The following is a 23,205-nucleotide window of genomic DNA, read 5'->3' on the forward strand; positions in this document are numbered from 1 at the left end:
ATTAGTCAATCATTTACCCTAAAATTCATCCCTCATTAAAAATTGTGGATTGTTTTGTTTTTTCACGTATCCTTTGAGATTAGATTTGCAGTATTTTGGATAAGTATTCATTATATCTTGATTCGCCAAAACATTTTTCATCATAACATCCAACTCTGGGTTGTGACGTGGTACACTTGATCCCCATCAGACATTGACGAGTGTTCACAGATGAACATCTGCGATGAGCACGCCTCCTGCAGTAATACCCAGGGCTCCTACAGTTGCGCCTGTAATCCTAAATACATTGGGGATGGTCTGACTTGTAAAGGTTAGTCTCTTTTAATCCATGCCTTGTATATTTTTTAGATATGGTACCGGCTGAACTCGCTGTAAATGATGTTGAGTGAATGGCTAATCTTGTTTGGCCATGCAACAAATCTTTTTAGTGTCTTTCGTTTGCTTGGAAACGTCCTTCGACAAAACATGGGGGATAAAGAAAGATAGATTTGATTTTTTACATCACATTTGTGGACTTGATGCGCATTGTTTTTGTCCACCAGGAGAGGAAATAATTCTTTTCTTGATGATGCATAACTGTTCTGCAATTGAATTATATTGATGATGTCTCAATTAAACAGAATAGTCTGATTGGTTAAAATCGATGTTGACCGCAGTTACGATTTTCTCACTCTGACCTAATAAGGTGGGTGATTCCTCAAAAAAAAAAAAAGTCATCTAACAATTTTATTAGTCTGCCTTTAAATGTTTCCAACCAATGGCTGTTTCGACAAATGCAATAAGAAAGGCAGGTCACCGTGCTTGTTTCAGAGAAATGACGGGCCAAACTTTCCTCATTTATGCCTCTATCAGCAATTTTTCACGCGCGTCATTTCAAGGTACATTTTTCGGTGGCTGGAAGCAAGGGTTTTCGAAGTAAAAATGAAAAGAAAAAACTTCAAAGGTACAAAGTTTCGAGCGCGGGGAAAATTTTATATGTAATTTGCGAAAATTATTTACATATATTAGCAATTATTATTGCTCAAAACGTTACTCACGTCGTTGTTTTCAAGGTAATAATTTTCATCATCAAGTAACACGCTTTTAGCTATGTCTTTTTTTTTTGCCACCGATAATTTTTCTTAATTTCTCCAAATTTTTAATTTCTCCAAATTCTTAATTTCTACGCAAAAAATATGCAATGAAAAATAGAGGTCACCGTGCTCGTTCAAGAGCTAAACACCATGTTCTCGGAATGCGTACGCTTATTTGCCTGATTACGTGATTTTTATGCGCAGTACAGGATGCCCAGTGCAATACTGAGGAATCACCTTTAGACTGATAGTAATATTCAGTTTGGTTTGTTTATTTAAATAGTAATTAATGGAAGAATATTTGTCCAAATAAGGAAAACGTAGACAAATTCGAGTGTAGCCGACGAAACTACGAGCATAGTATGAAGTCGAAATTAAAGACTTTTGCAGACAGAAATCCAACAGCACTTAATGCAATACTGAGAGTGACTTAAACCGAAGGAAAAAGATTTTGTCAATCACTGGAAAAGGCTCGAACAAAACTGCACTAACCAAAAAACTTTACAAGGCGCGATGAGCGATTCAACTTCTCAATCATGTCTTTGGGCTGTTAAATCGGGCAAGGTTTCGTCAATTTAAAGAAAAGGTTAATTACAGTAACGCTCATTTTCAATTTAATCAAACTCCTCCTCTTGAAGTTCTTTCTTTAAGGAGTCGCATATTTCAAACACTTTCGGTATTTTCTGTCAAATTTACGAGAATTCAAAGCTGAATAGTTTCATTTACACGGTGCTGGCACTTACCGCGAGTTTCAACTTGACTTCTTACAACGCGAATTTTTGATTGGTTTATTTGTTGTCAGATGCACGATTTGTTTGGCTATTAGGAAACGCTGTCGTCCAAAGCAAGTGTTGAGAAAATATTTATCAGTCATGATATAAACAAACAACATTTACCTTCCTCTGTAACGTTATTGGAGAGATATGCTTATAACATATAGGACACTTTTCCCGTGTTTACATTTTCTCATTTAAACACTCGAGGCTAGGAAATTTCTTGAAAGTTGTGCAAACCCTTGACTGCGTATCGGGTTCGCATAACTTTCCCAAATTCTCCTAACCTCCTCTCGTGTTTAGATGAGAGTTTGTAAACACGGAAAAAAGGTTCTCTATTGCTTAAGCAGTAATCGGCTCTCAACGAAGTTGTAATTGCATATCTGCTCAGTTTGAAGAAAAACCAGTTACTTCAGTACAATTCCATTACGACACAGAAAACTTTTTCACGGTCAAATAATTCTAGCCCTGCGAAATTTTTACGGGAGCACCTATTAACAATTTTGATGGCTTTACATTCATCAACAACCTTTTTTGTGGTAGGCAGTCGATGATTGCAGGGCTGTATGAAAAGCGATCACCGAACGATCGCGCCACAGTCATGCATTGAAATTAGTTGAGTATGATAACTTTTAAAGGATTTTGTATTGAGGCTGTATGACAAACTCGGCTATTTTGTACTCATTCAATAAATAGAGAATAATACTTGGGTGCGCTTTGATTTGGAATTTCTCTTCGAATATTCAACTTGTTAACTCGTCAGTGAGAGCAGCGAACGAGTAAAATATCGAGCAAGAGAATATAAACTGTTATAATCTCTTGGTATCGAGATAAACACGAGAAGAGAAGTTTCATATCTGCAAGCGACCATCTATTATTTTGTTTATCATGTAAACACAATAGGCCTTTACTGGGAAGAAAAGTCGTCTTTTTTAAAATATGAAATTATAGGTTTCACAATCCGCAAAAAAAGTCGTAAAGCGCGTCGGCGATAAGGCTCAAGATGAAAAAATGCGTTGGACCATTACAGAAACAGACAATGGGCGTAGCTTTCTTTTCACAAAATTCTCAGTTATTGACTTTTTCCTTACCGACAAAAGAAATATTTTCATGTACACGGCCGAAATCGGCCTGCGGCAAATCCTCCAATTGTCGATTTTCGTGCTCAGCCACGAGAAATACCATTAACCGGGTCAAGGACCTAACCTTAGGGTTTATTTTTTCGTATTTGTTTTACTTTCCCTTCTAGGAAATTTTGAGGTTAGAAATACGAATTTTTCTCTTTTTTTTTTAGATGCCATAATTCGAGAAAATCTCGACATGCTGGATTGAGAACGGTCATCGCTTTGCCATTCATTTATTAACCTGACACAGCTGATTAGTGATATCAAACACATGTAAAAAATTATCGTGATATTATACGCGCGTTTAACAAGGATTTCCTGGCTCTTCTCTGGGCGGGAAATCGTTTCAAACCACCGCAGTTTATATAATAGCTTTTTTTCTTAAGCTTTCTTACAACGTAACATATAAAACATCACATTAACCGAAATTCAACTTTTTAGCCGATCCGTGCTATGATTACAGAAACCTGAGCGATGCTGACAGAAAGAGCACTTACAACACACCCTACGGTAGAGAAAAATGTGACGACGAATCCTCATCCTTAATATTCGGGAAATGGTATCGTTTCGTGGGAGATGCAGGAACAAAAATGCCAACCCAGTGCGTACAGGGTAATAGATGTGGTGCGCTCTTCTCAGGCTGGCTAAAAGGTGGTCACCCCACATTGGCAGATGGTGAGGTTTCCTCCCAGGTCTGCTTTACCAGAGGTGCAGATTGTTGCAAGAAATCAATAAACATTAAAGTGAAAGACTGCGGATCCTACTTTATTTACGAACTACTAAAGGTACCCATTTGTAAAGGGCGCTACTGTGGCACAGACTAAATGTTATAAGCAAGTTATTCTGCACAGTGAAAGTATTCACAAATCGATTTATTGGTAAATGTAAATTAATGTATAACAAGGAATGTAAGAATTTCACGTGATCCCCTTTTCATGATTAGTGTTAAACAGTGAGAAGTTTGAACACAAGAGTACCACTGGACCGCGACGTTTGATCCTCCAAGTAAGAGTACTCCTGAGACGATGTGACTGAAGGTAGTCAGCAATAATGACTGACGTTTCTATAACCTTGGCGGCAACTTCAACAACTATCTTAGAGTTTTGATAAGTAAGTTTAGGCTGGACGGTCTCAAGTCTATTTGACCATGTAACCTTTATATCTGAAAAAAACTGAAAAAAACGAATATGAAATCGAATGTGAGTCTGACTTAGTTGAACTGTAATGATTTTATATCAGCTCGGACGAAATGAAATTATAATTCACCTTCTTCACCGCAACTTTAATTATCAATAAAGACAACAGAGCGACCAAGAAGCAAACTTTTCTGGAAAAGCTATGGTAAAGACTAAATTAAGTCGCTATCTAGGATCATCGCTTGTGACCTCTCAAAAGATTTGATGTTTGTTTACTTCTGCTGTATGCAGAGATTTCTAATCTTATAATAGGGAGATGTGGATTTTCTTTGCGACTTTGTGCCTTGCAGGGCCTGTGATTGGCTCAGAATTTAGCTTAGGCGGCATTCGGTCTGATTAAGGTAAATAAAATTCATTGAAAATGTTGATTGAACAGCATGCGAAATATTCCGCTAATGAGATAACTGTAAACAGTGTTATAATTGCGCTTCTAGGTTTTGAAAATTATTTGACCACATGATGATCGACTAAAGGAACAGGTTTTATTGTTTTTCCTAGAAGATCAAAATATAATTCTTTACCCTTCCTTTGCCGTCACTGAAGCCAGTAGACATGGAATAAAGGATATGGCTTGGACTAATTAATGAGGTGTCTGAAAAAGGAACAGGTTAAAAGCTTGTTCTCCGCACGTCAAGTTTAAATCGAGAAAAAACTCCCTTCTTTTGTTGATGCTCTGTTACCAAGATGAGAAAATCATTTTATTTGTGGATACATGTATTCTCATTATCTGTTTCCTGGACAATGAATGGAATTTGTAGGGAGAAGTGACAGGTTAATCGCCTCTGGGAGTCAAAGGGTTAACCAGCCGGGGTTGGCTTTACCACATTTATAACTATCCACGAAGGTTGTTGGAGTTCTAGTTCCTCCAAATCTCCTCAAAATACAAAATCTTTGAAGTATTATTCTATCTTTCGGTAGAACTGCCTAGATATTCGGTCTTTTCCAACAATAGAAACTACTGCTCTTAGTTGACTGAGTCCTTGAATTATAATCATTTACAACGTATTTCAAAAAATTCTGGAATTCGAAGCTTACAACACAACTGTTGTGGTAGAAATAGTTCATAATTACATAGACTAATAGAATGTTCTAGTTTTCCTTGCTATGTCATCAGAAATTTTGAATATCAATGTCATAGTGACTAAGAATTCTAGAAATTATTTACAGTCTCTATCCATAACACACCTAACACGATTTAAAAATCCTTGTAAATGATGATGCTAATGAAATCGTGACTTAACAAGGTAAACAACTTGCATATAATCACGGACCGCCGTGACCCATCGAGAATAGCAACTACATGTAGAGAAGGCGTGGTTATCAAGAGCTGCTTTAGTTTCCGCTAACGACCTGAATAAACATCAAGAGTTCAAAGCGTTTTGTAATAAGCAAAATACAATGCTCAAAGTTGTGCTTAAAACTTACTCAATGAAGCACTTCGATTGGAATAGATAAAGATGATATTAAGATTATTTGGAAGCTCACTAATGCCCATAGTTGTTCTGATACTCGGAAAAACAACAATTGTTGAGTCGACTCTGATGACTCTCTTCTTCTTGTCTTTACGCTAATCACCCTGTGGGAGTTTCTCTCTCTACGAGTAGTTAAGAAAAAGCTTAAAGTTGAGAGCAAGTGTGGACTTTATGTCTCATCCGCATGAATCGAACTAACTAGTAAGATCACCAAATAATAATAATAATAATAATAATAATAATAATAACCGTTTATTAAACTCTCTTGCGGTAACTTACTGAATTAACGCGTTATAATACAATGAAAACTTAATGAGATCAACTATGTACATTTCTGTATATGTTAAGTACAAATTATATGCACCACACCAGAACATGTATCACATTTGTTAGAAATACTTACAAATACTTAAAAGTGAAAAAGTCTTCGGTGCGCTTTGTTCTACAGGTAGTAACGTTGTTGTAAAAGTACCGCTGGTCTGATTTGTGCCTTAGGGTGTAGGGACAGGTACTGTCTAGGCGTGTTGTTAGAAGAGGGTGAAGAGGTGGTTTAAGTCCTTCATTTTGTACATATACTCTTTACATATCTTATCTCTTCTATACGCAAGAGTCTTCACTCGTGCTAACTCGAGGGCATCTAAGTAGCTATCAGCACACGGGAAAATATCTTAAGCGCACTTTCCGGAATGGATTCAATTATGTCAGGCAGATAACCTGAAATGGATTGCCACAACGGCACCGTGTACACTAGAAGAGATCTAACAGAACTTTTATATACCTTTAACATGCTACCTTGGTCAACGCCGGCTCGACATAGAATATATAGGGAGTAGAGCTTCTTGCAAGCTTTTTTATATACGTAGTCAACATGACCATTCCACCTAAGGTCGCTATCGATAAATATTCTTAGAATCTTGTAAGTCGATACACGTTCTATACAGTTGTTACTAACAACTAATGGTCTGAGAGTAAAGTTAGGATATGACATAAAGTTAATTAACATCTCTTTACATTTTATAGAGTTTAGACTCATGTTGGGATCCATAGAGAATTTGTGAATGTCAGATACAATCGAATTGAGCAGACTGATAGAGTTCCTGGGTAGTATTTCTATGGCAGACATATCATCCACAAACTTGACTCTGAAATGCCAATCAGCTGAAAGATTGTTTGTCATTATTGCGAAAAGTATCACTCCTAGTTTTGTTCCCTGAGGCATACTCTCTGCCTGCTCTCTGTCTGTTAGCAACGCCGCAATCCAACTGATGAGCGCGGGATCAACCTCTAGTTTTCGCAACTCAGTCATTAAGATGTTATGGTCAATTAGATCAAAGCCTTTCGAGAAGTCAGCGAAGAAGACCCGGGCTCCTAGATGAGCACAATCTACTTCTTCGTAAATGGCTTGTAACATGAATAGAAGAGCATCTGTTGTCGAGTGGCCTCTACGCGCAAACTGTCGCGGGTCGATTTTTCCATGTAATTGTGGCAGTAGTTTATTGCGCGTGAATCTCTCCATGACTTTAGCCAGTGTACACGTGAGTGATATCGGGTGGAGTTCGCTCTTTAATTCTCTTGGTGGATGATGGAAGATTATAGAGGTGATGGGATGTATCCCTCCTTAAGAGACTGGTTATAAATGTTTCGGAACTAGCTCGTGTACAAAGTTCTTAAACAGTTTATTTGGGATGTTGTCGGGTCCTACAGCTTTCGCAACGTTAAACGTCAGGGATCGGAACACTTCCTCGTTGGAGACCAAAGTTCCCTGTGGTACTAGGCTTAGAGGAGAATCACCGGTCAAAGGTGTAAATTGGTCTGTAAGACTTACAAAAAGTCATTAATCTTCTTTGCAAGTAATTTGGTATTCATTGTATCCCCAAGAAACTGATGGTATCACTCCTGCTAAGTGTCTTGGCATGGAGTGACTTTACTTGCCTCCACCACTTACTGGAATTAGTGGATTCCACTTGAGCAACTTTATCATGACAGTAGTGATTTTTAGCTTTTTTGACCTCGCCCTGGACCTTGTTCCTCCAAAATTTGTAATTCGAAGAGTCCCTTCCATGTCTGAGAAATGCAGATTGTCTCTTGCGAATCCAAGATTTCAGTTTTTTAGAGATCCAGGGACGGTCAGTTGTGTTTTTCTTAACTACTTTTCGTGGAAGGAAGGAATCAATAGCAGAAGTAAGTTCCATCATCAACAGCCTGAACTTGTCTTCACAAGACTCAGTATTAAGAACCGAGTACCAATCCTTCTCGGTCATCCATCGCCCCAGCGCACGCCGTGCACTGTCGCGCATATCGCGTGACTCTATTTTCTTAATGACCGGTTTGTGTTCGGATGATATCATTGGTCTGGCCAAGATGGTATAATGATCAGATGAAGCGAATTTGGGCAATTGCGATAATCAAGGATATTAAAAAGCCTCCTCAGTCAAAACAAAAAAAATCAGAGATTTTAACTCAGACTGGCTTCTTATGATAAAAATCAATGCTGGAATGTTGCCTCTTCCAAACTGGGCCATTGCCCGATTATACGAAGTTACCTGTATGCTAAGAATTCCAAATCGATTTGCCAAAGAAACAGAGATATGTGTCTTCAAAGATGCACATCAGCAAAATCGAATTCAAAATATATTACATTCAATATCCGATAAATATAGAGTCGTAGAATGCCCTAGACGCATTAGAAATTGTTTCAACTTCAAATATTTCTCATTTCTAATGAAATACACGATTCAGTTTGTTGTGCTCTAATTTTCTTAGTTGGAGACTATATCCATACTGCTATAGTGTTGCTCGTAAATTGAATTTATAATTGTAACAGGACCAAGTGGAGTCTAATTTCGCTCTTTCATGAGTATGATTTAAGACCGAATTGGACAACGCGAAGTCCCGTTACCAATTAATCATAACCATTACAATTTAAGAAAATACATATCCATGTATATTTACTCTATTTTCGGTAGAGACACTGCTTTGTAGGGTAAGTGGTTGTTGCTAGGTTATTGTAATAATCAACTCGGTAAATGGGGGATTTGGCAGAGTGGACTTAATATGTTTGGCCGCTTTAACTGTCCGATTACAGGTGTCCAATTACGGTCGACTGTCCGATTATAACTCTACAGATTAATTAGAGCTACAATAAAGCGGCTAACAGGACATTGAGGACATTGTAATGGTTATGACTGGTCTTGGAGGAGAGAGAGGCGAAACTGTTATGTTTTGTTACTTAAACAACTCGTAAGTTTCATTACTCTATTAGCTTTGCTTGGTCCCTAAAAAACGCAACTGATTCTTTGCCTGTCTATACTACACCATAAATGGTGCTAATCAAATCTGATTTAATTTCCCAAAGATTTCTGCAAAATGGAATTTACATCTTCTCTTGCTTTCCCTGGCAAACGGCTCATAAACCACTTGATACGAACCGTAGAATCCCCTGTGCAAGACTTCTGCTCAGCTCTATGCTACGTAGAACCCAGCTGCGTCAGCTATAACGGATTAGTGACCAGCGGATCTCCAGTAATCACAAAATGCGAACTGAATAAATCCACACACAATGAACTTCCTCAGGATCTCAAGTCCTGGACAAACTACAAATATAAAGCAACAATGGTGAGTACTTCCTAATCCTATTTGTGCTTTTCGTTTATCCTTGGTTTGGTGATTGGTTGGTATCCTACCATGGCCACGCGAATGACATTACTGGTCACTTGGTAGATTTGTATATAAAGCTGGCTCAACCTCGGATTGTTTAGCTTGTAAATGTTTCGATGGTAAGTTGTTTCGCAGCCATGTTGTTTGGCTGGTTGCGCAAGGTTTGTTTGCAGTTGGTTTTATGGTTGATTGGTTGCCTGGACGGTTAAATGGTTGGTTGAAACTTTCATTTCAAAGTATCATTACCACTTACCGCTTCAATTGGCATGTATCTGCTTTAAACCTCGTTTTCACATTAAAACACTTGTGAACAGAATCCATGCCAACAGAGTGGCACCTGTCAGACAGGATTTACAAACAAAGGTTACAAATGCCTTTGCCCACCTGAATACAGGGGCACCAATTGTGAGGAAAGAAATGGTAGGTAAAAAAACATTTTTGCATTTGGTGAAATATTTTAATGAAAATCTCTACCTCACCCTTAAAGTTATCTATCGATGAATCCAACTGTTAGTCCTATTCAGCCACCCTTTCGCCCGTCTACTTCTCCAGATGTCTGAATCCCCTTTTGTCCCTCCTGCTTTCCTATCCATCTGTCTGACTAAGCAGCTGGCTGTCTAGCCGTTTATTCTTTTTACCCAACTCACATTCGTATGTTCAAAATCAATTCACCACATATGTGCTGGTTCTTTTCCCAACAGTAAGATGGATACAGATGACGCCATTTACAGTTTGCTTTGGAGCTAGAGATGATTCGTATGGTGTCTTTAGAACTCCCAAAGTGGGTAACATCATTACATTCAAATTGACGTACAAATCTGGTTATTGACTTGTCATCCATCTAACCCAGGCTGCCTTTGGAACCGTCTCATTCCCAAACCAAATGGCCACGTTGATAACTGACAAAAACCGTAATCTTCTTCCCCCAAAGAGTGATTTCCTATCAGATTATCGGGACTACAAGTTTTACATCCTGCCTTGGGCCACAACCAAATCGCCACGACTGCTCTTTGATAATTTCTTTACATCGCTGACGGTGGTGACGAACCGAGAATTTCAAAGCTGGTACGGCGAGGACCTGTTCAAATGCGGTTATGGCGATAATGGGTACGAAAAAAGGTGTGTTGCAGTGTATGGTTTGTATGTTTGAGCTGCCGCCAAAATTTTGAAAGTACATTGAAGAAGAGATTGCCAAAATTGTTGTTCATGGGTCTTTATTACTTCAATATTAGATTGCTGGAACTTACTGCTAAATGGTCTACCTCAGCAAGATTACAACCCGTTTAAAATACCGCAGCTCGAATTGTTACACGTACTAGGAAATTTGATTGCATGACCCCTATCCTAGAAGAGCTCCACTGGCGTCCTGTCCGTAACTGTATGGTTAATACAATTCTTTCACTGGTCTACAAAGCTGTCAATGGAGCAGTGCCTTGCAACATCAGTGACTCACTTGACTATCGCACCTCTAAACGGACACTAAGGTCCTCTTTGTAGCAAAACGTCTATCACACATCAATTTCAGATAGTGCACGGTTTTCGTTCACCGCTTCGCATATGTTGCAATCAATTCGTTTTTCTTTTTTTTCAAGTACGGTAGTAGATGACAGAGCAGTTTTGATGGCCCGTCCACAATATTATAGACCACAACGCCCCATAAATTAAAAACTGCCTTATTTTGGTTGACTTTTGTTTTGAATGTTTTTTTAAGGGCTTCGAGCACATTTTCTACTAAAAAATGTAAGTGATCGTAGTTATTAATGAAAACCGCGTGGGAATCCAATGAAGCTAACCACTAGAGAGCCCGCGTTCCAGCGGATGACATAATTAATTTTTATTGTACAACTATACGTCCTGTTCTGGAATACTGCGCACAAATATTCCATCATGCGTTACCTGCGTATCTTAGTGATGACATTGAAAGGGTCCAAAGACGCGCATTATCCATTATTCACCAGAACTGTCATACCACTCGTTAGACAGGCACGGTTTAGCTTCGCTCTATGACAGACGCATGAAATTATGTACGGATCTGTTTTTGTCTGTCTAAAATCCATCTCACAAATTATATAATTTGCTGCCAGATAGGCATTTTTCAGCTTACAATACTAGACACCGGCGCGTTTTTAACATGCCGCGCTTTCGCACTGACCGTTTAAAATTTTCATTTATCCCGGCTATGTGCGCGTGTGCTAAACTAGATTTTTAGCTATTCCACTACTGTATATTAGCTATATTAGTAATTATATTTAGGTCTTAGCATTTTTGTAATATGTAGTCTTATATAGTCTTATATAATCAATGATTGTGAAAAGCACGCAATTCAGCCTATGACTGCAATGTATACAAATAAGTACGAACTTTAAAGCGAGTGGTAGAGGAACCCGGAGTGGTATATTGGAAACCCGAAACGTTTTTCTGGGCGTTATTCACCGTATCCTTAACCTTGAGAAAATCACATGAACTCGTATCCCTGGCGGTATAAGGTGGAGGGATGCGTGTGTGTAGGTGCGGGCAAGTGGAAGTAAAAATGCAGTTTTTTTTTTTTTTAATGAACCCTTTGTTCTTAAAAGAACAATTTGGCCTCAGCTTACCATCGCGGACTACGTGGTCTTTAACTTGTTGCCACTGCTTCAAGTTCTCAGATTTTGGTCAGAATAAAATAGAAAATCCGCTGAATAAATTTAAACTGTGTGCAGACGCAAGGGCGACCATGATAAAATGCACGGGGTATTAAACCTCTTCATTATCTGCGGAACTCAGGAAAAACTGACGTAGAGGGCACAAAATAAGCATATGGCATTGTTTTCTTGGATACCAGCACACAGTCTGAGGTCTACGAAATCGGTTAATTTGTGCTCTCTATTTATCTATTTTAAGGAAAGGCAGCAAGGAAACGAGGCCCGCTCATGCAGACTTTGTGATGATAAGGTCCCTATCCATTTTTTAAAATTTTTTTTGCCCCGCGGGCCTTGTTTGGTGCTACTGTTAATAACACTATTTCCATTGAGTGCCAGTTCAGAACTTACAGAAGTCTCAATAGTCTCAGTTTCCTCGTAAGAAAGGATCTTGGTCTCCGGAAGCTTTGTGGGCAGCTCCCCTATTTTCTGCATGTCAAGATTAACCTGGCAGTTGCGACAAATACCTGTTGAGTGAATCGATGGTCAATGCAGGTTTTTGCTGATACGATATAATCACTATTCTGAACAAGTACGGTCTTAATTTACACAAGTAAGGGAACCTGTTTTAAAAAACTTAAATGATAGATTTTCCTGCCCTTTCATATACTTCAACTCTTCAATTCCCGACCCTTTGATATACCTGAGGCCTGATAAAGGTACCCTTTAGGGGCTGAGTCTCCTGTAACTATCTATAGGCCATCAGGGAATCTGCTTTAAAAAGCTGTAATTTTAGGAGTTCGGTGAAGGCTTCTAAATTTTACCTTTTTGCTGCTACAATCACTAATATAAAATGTTAGAATAATGAAAGGAAAAGAAACACGTAAATAAACAAAGGCTGTTGAATTTGCGACCGTCACGGCTACTTAATTATTGAAAAAGTCAAAATAAAAAAAAAAAAGAAAAGTGCTTACAAAGTGCTTTAATTGAAGTGTCAGATTGGACCGCCATTTTAGAGCTGGTCTGTCTGATTGAAAAAGATGAAAAATGATGTATACATACCTGAACCTACAGGAATGAAAATTCCCAGTTTCTTCCATATCAAATAACAAGCACTTTTGCCAAGTCCTCTTTCTGCCTTTGCGTTTTTTTTTAGCTTGTCCGCCGAGCTTCGAGATTGACGGAGGAACTCGGCACAGATTCGATCCTCGACGCCACCCAATACCAAGGGATGAGCGGTGCCGGGGACAAATCGTTAATTCTGAAAGGTCTAACTCCGAAGAAAAGGATGTAGATACTCTTCCCAAAATAAGTTCGATTTCGGTTTCTACGTCAGTTATTGACAAGGAAGACTTATGACCCGCGATGTCTCTTTTGCAGTTCAGAAATGGAATAACCTCAGTTGATCTGCTCCTATCTCTGGGGTCATAAGAGCAAGAACCGCCGACTAAGGAGCTAAAAGAGCACTTAACGTCCATGATGACACAAAACTGGCAAGATAAATTCACTCCAACTTCGCTAATTAAATTTTCTCTCTTTGCATTTAATTGACTAATTCAATTTACTACGGCTAGTAAACTGCTTCGAGCTGTAGCCAACTCTGTCATTTCTTCAACAAATGATAAAAATGAATCCTCACAATTGAAGAAAATACCAATTTAAAAAGCATCTATGATTTTTGTCTTTCTGTTAAAAAAGTTAAACAGGTTAGCCGAGAGCTAATCAAATTACATCCTGATATTTATCAGGGAAAACATCTTACGCTGAAAAGGAAAACTTTCACCTTAACAATGAGAAAAAATAACCTCTCTTTGGCCGATTACCTTTCAATAAAAATGGACGAAAAGCTCACACCAGAATCGTTTTCAGTACGCTTTCGTGTATATTCCGGCCTGCTGTGTAAAAACTCCGCTTGACGTTACGGTCACGCAACAAGAATTGTTTACTTGAATGAATTACTGTCATTTCAAAACCTTCGCGTGAGGCGCTGTAAAGAAAACCCGTGCTGATTCTAACATATTATCAAGGACAACCTTAAATCCCTCTAATGACATAGTTAAAAGGAAAATCTGAATTATACCACATAGTGCAAAAAACATTTGAATTAAGGAGGTATTTGCGGGATTTTTCACGTTTGAAAATACAGCACTTTCCTGCGCGTTGTTTACTATTGTGAACAACAATAAAGATAAGTCATATAGTTTCTGGGAAAGTACGGCACTCACTCTATCAAAATTCGGTGTCATGATCCTTGGAATCGTTTCTCCTGAAGACCAAAAGTCAGTTTAAAATATCAATTTCACACTTGCTTGCTGGACCTTTCGCGGGTCAAATTCGTTCTTCTCAGTTTTCTCAGAATTAAAGCGTTCCGGAAGAAAAAGAAATACATTAAATTTCTTCTGTTCTTAGTAGCTTTTTATAATCAGAAAATAAGCGAAATTCATTTTTCAACTCTTGCAACTCAATGGTCGATATTCCCATACAAGCCATTACCACAAAAAAACAAAACAACACCAGAAAGAGGTCCGAAATGACAACCAGTTAAAACCTAATTTAATAATATTTTCAGTCTTATTTGAGCGTATGTGACCTGTAACAGAGAAGGTATATATAACTGTCACTGAGCCTGAGACAAATAGCACGTGTAAGTAATCAGAGGTTTGCATGTCTTTCCTGCACTATATCAATTATCGTACTGCCTAAAGGAGTGGCTCCTGAGAAAGAATTATTACACGTTGTTTAGTAGTAAAGTAGTTGTAGTAACCATAGTTATAACTGTCACTGAGCCTGAGAGAAATAGCAACTCTCAGTAATGAAAGGTTTGTATGTCTTTGTTGCACTTCATCTATTATCAATTGGATAGCTGCAATACAGGAAGCAAGTTATTTATTTCGTGTTTTCCGTTTTTACGCAATAAATATGGACCATATTCAGGTAGTTCTCCGCATCAGTTAACGATCAAGTGTCTGACAAGGGTAATACTTTGTAAGAGATGGAAAAATAACCGAGGTTGACTGTGAACAGTCACGCATTTGAATACTGAGCAAACGAAAATCCAGAGAGTAACATGGAACCCGGGACCAACAGATTACAATTCTAGCGCGCCCTGGCCACTTGGTCACACTGCCGTCAAATTTGAGAACCTCACTGAAGAAGATTAAAAACTTTAATTAATTTATTAATTTATTCCCGTTTCAAAACTACAAAGTTTCAAACCAGTTTCCAGAGGCGGAGTAAGAAAACAAATAGTTTAAACAGATTCACACCGATTTTCGATTTTCCACAAACCAACAGGATTTATCAAAATGGATCACTCAAACGTTAGTTTGATTCAGAACTTGATATAGTGGCAAACACTTTGAACATGGCAGTCACGAAGTGTCACGATAGAGCTCATTTCAGCAATTGGACACGTCAATTTCGCATTTCTTGGAATGTTGTGATAATATTCACTGAGGTCTGATCATTCTAAAATTGGACGTCACTTTCGTTAACTATCTAATCATATTTTCAACTTGATATTTTATTGTTAAACTCAAGAAAACATAGATAGACGAGTACTTCAAGCTGATGCGAGTTCGTGCAAGTTGTAAATAACACTTTTAACTGGTCGGGAAACTTATCAGTAGATTTTGTTGTAATGCTAGCTTTAGCATCAAAGTTAAACTGTGTTTATTGCAGTTTCTCGCTAAGAAAATTTTAATGTTTGTTTGTTTGGCTTTTTTTTCTGGTAGAATAATTTCTATTTGAGCTCAGTAGGAGCAAAAAAACTGCCCCCGTTCGAATAATAAAAAAGACGATATCGGCGTGAAAAATAAATCTTCAAATGTCACTCTGAGTTGAATTAGGAAATGTTATTCACGATTCCCTTCATCTTATTTTTTTCTTCCTATGTCCAAGAAGGAAGTTGAAAACAGATCGAGCCACGGACGTAGAACATTGGCTGGTTTCTTTATAAACCTAAGAAAACCCTCAGAATATGGTTAAATCATAGATGGGCTAATCAAAGGAAACTGATAGAGGTTGACTAATTCCGAGGATCAACTTGATAAATTTTGTTGTGCTTGGCGAATTCAAACTAGCTTGACGAGAATTGTACAGCTCCCAGTCAATAATATACGCTAATTTTACACGAACCATTTTTAGAGAGTGTTCTGCAATGATTGAACGTCAAAGTAAATGTAATGGACCTTTCAGCAGGCAAAACATAAAGAATCTGTTAATCCGTTTTCACACGATTTTTGATAGGCCTGTGCGGGATTTGCAACCATAACCTTTGCGACACCAGTGTAGTGCTCTACTAACAGAGCTAGCGAGCCCACTGGGATCTGGTAATTACGTTGGCTTTATAATAAACCCGTGAGGTGATGAATCGATGACTGTGAATGTATTAAAGTCATATATGTGAATTGCGAGTTAAGAAATTAATATGAAAGCGATCTGCGCAGTAATGAACACTACTTAAGCAGTAGTGAAAAAATGATGAAAAAAAAGAAATAATGATGAAAATCATATTAGTTCAGTTGGTGGTGCACTGCACCCGTATTGCAAAGTTCATGGATTCAGATCCAAACTTTTCAGGCTTTATTTTCACTACTGGTTGAGTAGTGTTTACTGCTACGAAGTTCTATTTCATATTCATTTCATAATTCCCAGTTTCCCCACATGATTTTCATATATTCACAGTCATTAACTTTCTTTTCTGTGTTGCAGTCAAGAATCTCGGCTAACGCGCTGGAGTTAATTATTTAAGGCCCTATTATACAAAAGAATTTAAGATATAACGGCGGTAACAACAACATCAGAACATCAGTCGAATTTGTTTTTTCCCCTAGCATTTTATGTGTCAACCTTCTTCATTGAAATATAAGTCTTAGCTGAAATAATGAGGAAATCTCTGAGCGCAGAATTGAGACGTGGAAAATTGTCCTAAATAGGATTTTCACATAGGCAAAAATCCACAAATGAAGGTATTAATTTATCTCTATGTTCCCGTATCCTCCTCAGTGGGCTGGTTAAGTTAAATTAAGTTGAATATATGATTTTTCTTTTTTTTTTTCTTTTTTCCTTTTTTTTATTATTTGTTTACAAAACAGCACGGTAAAGGTAAAGTTATAAGGAGAAAAAAACCATAGAAACCGTTTCTTCAATTCCTGTTCTTAAGAAGACCCTAGAAAATGAAATAGAGGCAATGCATAATTCAAGGTACGAATAAAATTTATTGAATGTTTTGCCGCCTTGATGTTCTACAAACCTGCTGCTTAATGTTCTTACATGATTTTGTGAACCTCAATGCTGTTATGTTTCCGTAATGGCTAAAAGGTTCCAAGGATTTTTTTTCGATTATAAAACGACGAATGTAATGTTTTTTTTTTTTTTGAGTGGCCTTGAGGAATTATCAATGAGTGGTTTTCCTTCAGCGGAAGTAGTATTGCCATGGCAGTCAGTGTTTGACTTCCCGGACTGATTATTTCATGAATACTTGAGGGAAAAGCAGCCAAATCATAATTTACCCTTTATTAAGAGTAAAATGCAAGGTTCAGGATGAAAATTTTAACAACATACACGATGCTCCGCAAAGTAAATCTTGCAAGCTTCACCACAATATTCTGTATTTCTAACATTTGCATTTTCTTCATTTTTAATTCCATACTCTACTTATGCACGTACTTACTTCGTTTCAAGGCGCCAATGAAATACATTTAACGATACTTGTTGGAAAATAAGTCCATCTGAACTTTATTCGAACAGTTTGGTCTCTACATAATTGCAAAAAAAGCACGATTTTAAACAATAGAGACTTGAGAACTAGAAATGTGGATCACACAATTTTTCAACGTTTTATTTCTCTAATTAAATTGAATTGTGAGTTTCTGGGCTGTTTTGCAGATGCATATCGTACCTAATGAGAACTGAAACAATTTTAAGTGTCATTTGAAAATTCGAGAAACTTCCGTCGAAGAATTAGGCAAGCTGGAAAAATATTAGAGATAATTTATTAATAAAGGCATTTGGTGTCGTATAGAAAGACATCAACGGCTTCTGTTATCTGCCTTGTCTGCCATCTTGAACAAAACATTTACTATGTTAAATAATGGGGAAAAAATGTATTGTTTATTCCGGTAAAAATGCGCCTAAACTATGTTTAAAATCGCACAGAGTGCGTGAAGCCGACTAAATGTTTCATCGTGCACAAGTTATCGGGATGATTTTATCATACGGACGGAAAACGTTGTCTAACTTGTGGTGACGAAACCCTGGGAAGAAAAGCGAACAATTTTACAAGAATAGGAACTTTTGAAATAATATCGAGCCATTATTACGTGTTGATTTAAAGTTGCAAGACAAGACAAGACAAGACAGAAGACAATTCAATAAACTATGAGTAATATTAAAAGAATGCAAGCACATTTCAAGAAACCGTGTAAGACGAAAAAAGAAAATGGTCATATTTGCTACGTTAGTAATTTATTTGAACTACGTTGTCGACGACTCATTAAAAACTGTCAAGCAATAATTTAGCAATAAAGCTTAAGTATTTTGCATATCAGTGTAAAGTTACATCGCATTTTGTTTATTCTGTTTGTCCTCACGGTCAACTTGAATTTGTATTGTAGCTCTGAAGCCCGTGAGATTCGAGAAAATCGTTTGTATTGCGTATACTTGACGTCCACGAATTATGGCATTGTGGCTTTCGCGCAAGATGGAGCCGTGTAAACTTTGATAGATAAATTCGAACACGAATCGTCAGTATTTGCTCGAAGACTTTCTCGAGGCTAGAGCGAGTTTTCAAACCATAAATTACGCGAAAGGTTGATGAAAGTCTCTTCTTAATTAGAGAACTATCAAAACCACAAACAAGTGCAAAATTTCTTAAGGCAAAAAGGAATAAAAATTCTTTTACACATTTTTTCAGTCCCTACTTATTTTGAGGAAGTTACTTACACTGTAAGTGGGACCCTTTTGATTGATGCAAACATAAGAGTGTTATTGTATGTTTAGAGCTTTGTTTATAGCTTATGCAATGGAAGGCTTGACGTTTCTTGAGGCTGGCAATATTTCCTTGTCAAAGACATCCTTTTCTTATTACTTTTTCATTAGCGATCCTTTATTAGTACACGGTGGAGTTTCCTTAGATAAACACTGGATTATTTGAGAACTTGAAAGAAATCTTCTTAAACAAAGTTTAAAGGCTACTTTAGACCGAATATGATGTTTCATAATGATAACTTGTCAACGCTACCAGCTGAAAATTACGCTTATTGCAAAATTTGAGATCGAGGTGACAATTGCCTAGTTTTACCTAAAACAAATATTTAATCTTTGCCATGTTTCAGTGACAAAGTAGAGGAAACAAGGAAGTTCTCCACTAAAATTAATAATCGTTTTGCCTGAAACCAGGTGTTTCTATGGTAACCATAGCTACCACATTGTTATAAAGGAAAACAATTTTACCTCAAAAGCAGTGAGGGACCAAAGAGCTTTGCATCTTTAGAGGTAAGAGTTGATTAAATCGAAAATTTAAGTTTTTCGCCGTCAATTAGACCGTCTCAAGAAATTAATCGAACAATGTTGTTCTGGGGACTAATTTCACTGTCTAATATGTGTGTTAAAATGTAAAGATATTCCTAAGAGACCCAATTCTCTCCATCGAGCGAAGCGGATAACATTCATTTGCGTCATTTGCATTAATTTCCACATAGAACTGACAGCTACAAGCTTTTTTTTTTTAATTTATTTTCATTATCCGGTTTCGTTCATAAAAACAGGTCGATTTTGAAACCTTAATCCACTGCTGGGAGCTGGTGATCAACTTAAAACTTGTGTCATACGCGCGTGGTAGAAACAGAAAACCGTTACTTTGAAGAAGGCATGGAATTTGTTTCATTTTTCATGTTCGTAGCCTGGAATGCATTATTGACTAACTTGACTTTTGGAAAAGGTGAGTCGCAGACGGCGAATCATTCTTTATCCTTCGATTCACTTATGAGTGCAACCTTATTTATATATCTCCTTTATTTTCTTTTGCTGATACAAAAACATTTTACGACAATTAGCATAGACTACTGTAAGTCAAAAACCAAAAAAAAAAATTTTTGAAAAATTACATGGTGTTTAACAAAAATGTTTTATCGGCTTTTATTCAGAAAATTGGATATTGGATGCAAAACGAACAAAAACTTCGGCAAACACAAATTACTTGTAGTTAGTAATAAGAGAGATGGTAAGTTTTGAGCTCGGCAAAGAAATAGAGAATGATATTTTTTTCGTTTTTTCACGAGCGTGGGAAAAAGAAAAAATTCTTTCTTTGTCACACGCTTGTGACAAGATTTCTTTATTGAGCTCAAAACTTATCATCTCTCTTATTATTATCTACAAACATTATGTTATCGATATTGCTGATCCTAGCAGTATGCAGGACGCGTGTGATATGAACTTCGTAACAGACTCGCTCACCGTGGAGTCTCTGTGGCTCAGTGGTAGAGCATCGGAGCGCGGAATCCGAAGGTCTGAGGTTCGATTCCTCATGCGGACTCTGAATTTTCTCTCTGTCCCACGCTCGTGACAAGATGAAAAAACATCATTCTCTACAAATTACTTCATTTTAAATTGTTACGTTCCCATCTCTCCTCTCTCAATAATATTTAAGCATGACTTTATGTTATGTTCAATTTCCCTGTGTTGTATAAGGCGGGAATTTGATCTTTCTGCATCGTGCGAAAGCACATTTTAACCGCTCTTAACCACCTCAGAGAAGTTATTTTTACAAGAGAGCAGTGCTGACAAATGATAATGGATAGTTACATTTTTCTTATTGTATATTCGTTCATAATCATAGCTCATCGATCAAAAGCTAAAATCGTGTATTGTGCAAGTCTCAGAGAAAGTTATTGGCACAAACTTGTTTAAGGATTAGTTTAAAGGCACTCACCTCAAAAACAGGTGGCACGGCTACCGTTAAATTGTAGGTATTTTCGTTATTTTTTGTTTTAGAAATATAGTGTTTGGCTTTTTTATTTGAATTTAATTTAAGTCGAATTTCCCAATGCATGTAAACTCGAGTAAGAAACTCTGAATTTTCAAGGACCTGTATCATGAAGAAAGTGAAAAAAGTTTTATAAAGAAAAATGATTTTTTTCATGACTTATCGATCAAGAAGTAGAGAAGGAACTTAAGAAAAATTTGCGGATAGCTTTTATTAACCGCTTTTGTCTTATCTCCCCTAAAAAATTAAAGTATCGTTCAGGAGGAACTAAAAGACACGAAAATGCTTTCTAAACATCCTGTCTTCACAATTGATGGTCGCTGCTGTTAATTGTTGTTTTCGTTTCATTTTTGTTTTTAAACGCTTTTGGGAGGGAGGAGGGGGTGTTGGGGTCAATTATCTTGTGAAAGACGTTGTCCTAAATACTAATGTTCTTATAAAGACACAAATCCTCAAATGAAGGTAGTATTGATTTTTCTCCATTTTCCCGTAGTCGTAGTTTGATTGAGATCACAGTTCTTTGTTCACCAAGCGTGTTATTTTGTGAGTTTAAAACCTCGAATCGTAAGTTAATTTATGTCTGATAAGAAAAATTGTTTTCTAATTATTTATTTCAGAGCGAGATCGCACAATGCTGTTTCCAGATTACTTCTTCTTTGCTGAAAAACGTTTGGTAAGCCATGAAATTGAAACCAAACACGTCAAAGACTTGGATCACTGTGAGCGTTTCTGCTACATGAACGACAACTGCGTCAGTGCTAACTTTAAAAAAGATCCCAAGGATGGGGGAATCGCTTATATCTGTGAACTGAATAACGCCACTCACCTTGAATATGATACTGACCTGATAACTGATGCCGCTTTTTATTATCGTGGCTCAAAGGTAAAATATAAAGTATAACTCAAATTCAGCAACTCGACGCTTTTCAATGAATCGTCAAAAACAACCGACGTGTACCAAAACTTCTCTTCTTTCATTCATCTATCAATCATTCAATACATCAATCTTTCTTCTCTTATTTTTGTCCTTTCAGAACGCCTGCGGTAAAAACCTACCGTGTCAAAATAATGCTACTTGTCAGTCCGGTTTCACAATCAAGGGATATCGATGCTTGTGCCCTCCTCGATTCGAAGGAGAACATTGCGAAAAAGGTTAATTACAGAATGTGCTCATGAGAACAAAATATTTTATAGGGTATTTAAACCACCCATATTTATATATCTCGTTTGGCCGTCGAGTGCGCATCTCAAAGGAAGGCTACCGAGACTGATCTTTGACGACTGATATCCGGCTACAGTTTGGAATAGTGTCTAGAGAGGGATTCCGCTGCAGTGGAAGTTTTGGTTTAGTTCAAATTAACAATTCATTTGTCACAATGATAGCTAACTTAATGCTTTTTCATCTTATAAAAGTTAAAAATGAATGTGTTATCCGACTCGTGGAACCACTTCCGTTGTAGAATTTTTCTTTTCTTTCCCATTTTTTTAGATATTGATGAATGCCAAAAAAATACTCACGATTGTTACCTGAACGCTACTTGTCAAAACACAAATGGATCCTTCGTGTGCACCTGTTTATTTGGATTTAACGGAGATGGACGGAGCTGCACAGGTAATTGCCTCACTATAACGTTGAGAAATGTAAGTTTGCTTTCGTCTGTTTGTTTAATTTGCACGTTCCTTCTTAGTCGACTGATTTGTTTGTTTTGATAAAGTAGTTACCCTTGCCTTAGTATTTTTGACCAATGGTACAAAATGAAAATCCTTGATCCCACTTGAAAGCAAGGACAAAATGCTGAACATCTTCGTTGATCAGCTTCAGATCTATAGTAAATAGCGACCAACAACTCTCTAACGACAACTATCGCACTCAATGTTCAAAATACAGATTTGATTTTTTGATTTTTTTTTGTATCACATTTGTAGACTTGATGTGCATCGTTTTTGTTCTCCAGGAGAGAAAACAATCATCCCATTATTTTCTCTAGTTGATGTATAATTGATCTTATAAATAGAATCATTATGAGGCTGTGTCTCGAAAGGATTGAAAGCAATCCAACAGAATAATTTGATTGGTTAAAATCGATGTTGACCGCGGTTAAGATTTTCCCATTCGGACCTATTAAGGTGATTCCTCAGAAAAAAAAAAAAAAAAGTTATCCGACAATTTTTTCAGTCTTTCCTTAAATGTTCCTTGCCAATGTCTGTTTCGAAAAATATAACCAAAAAGATAGGTCACCTTGCTTGTTAGAGACAAATGACGGGCCAAACTTACACCACTTCTGCCTCTACGACCTCTACTAGTG

General features: G+C 37.3%; 2 protein-coding genes across 2 annotated transcripts in view; both read left to right on the forward strand.

Moving 5' to 3' along the window:
* Window positions 1-210: 210 nt before the first annotated feature.
* Window positions 211-4,281, forward strand: LOC149052752 (oncoprotein-induced transcript 3 protein-like). Its single transcript, XM_089205536.1, has 2 exons — window positions 211-310; window positions 3,412-4,281. The coding sequence occupies exons 1-2, from the start codon at window positions 211-213 to the stop codon at window positions 3,792-3,794; spliced, it is 483 nt and encodes a 160-aa protein (XP_089061662.1). The 3' UTR covers window positions 3,795-4,281.
* A 15,504-nt stretch (window positions 4,282-19,785) lies between these two features.
* The window catches only part of LOC149052753 (uromodulin-like), a 35,087-nt gene continuing 31,667 nt past the window's right edge, over window positions 19,786-23,205 (forward strand). Inside the window, exons 1-3 of the mRNA XM_089205481.1 lie at window positions 19,786-19,855; window positions 21,517-21,782; window positions 21,934-22,051. Coding sequence (XP_089061607.1) covers window positions 19,786-19,855; window positions 21,517-21,782; window positions 21,934-22,051 — 454 coding nt within the window. The remainder of the gene's footprint in view (window positions 19,856-21,516; window positions 21,783-21,933; window positions 22,052-23,205) is intronic.

This window comes from Pocillopora damicornis, chromosome 1 (genome assembly GCF_964200805.1).
Source record: "Pocillopora damicornis chromosome 1, jaPocDami1.2, whole genome shotgun sequence".
NCBI lineage: Eukaryota > Metazoa > Cnidaria > Anthozoa > Scleractinia > Pocilloporidae > Pocillopora > Pocillopora damicornis.

Coding starts and splice junctions, on each gene's coding strand:
- LOC149052752 (XM_089205536.1), top strand. CDS start 211: ATGAACATCTGCGATGAGCACGCCTCCTGCAGTAATACCCAGGGCTCC. Junction 311..3,411: donor GGATGGTCTGACTTGTAAAG/GTTAGTCTCTTT, acceptor TCAACTTTTTAG/CCGATCCGTGCTATGATTAC.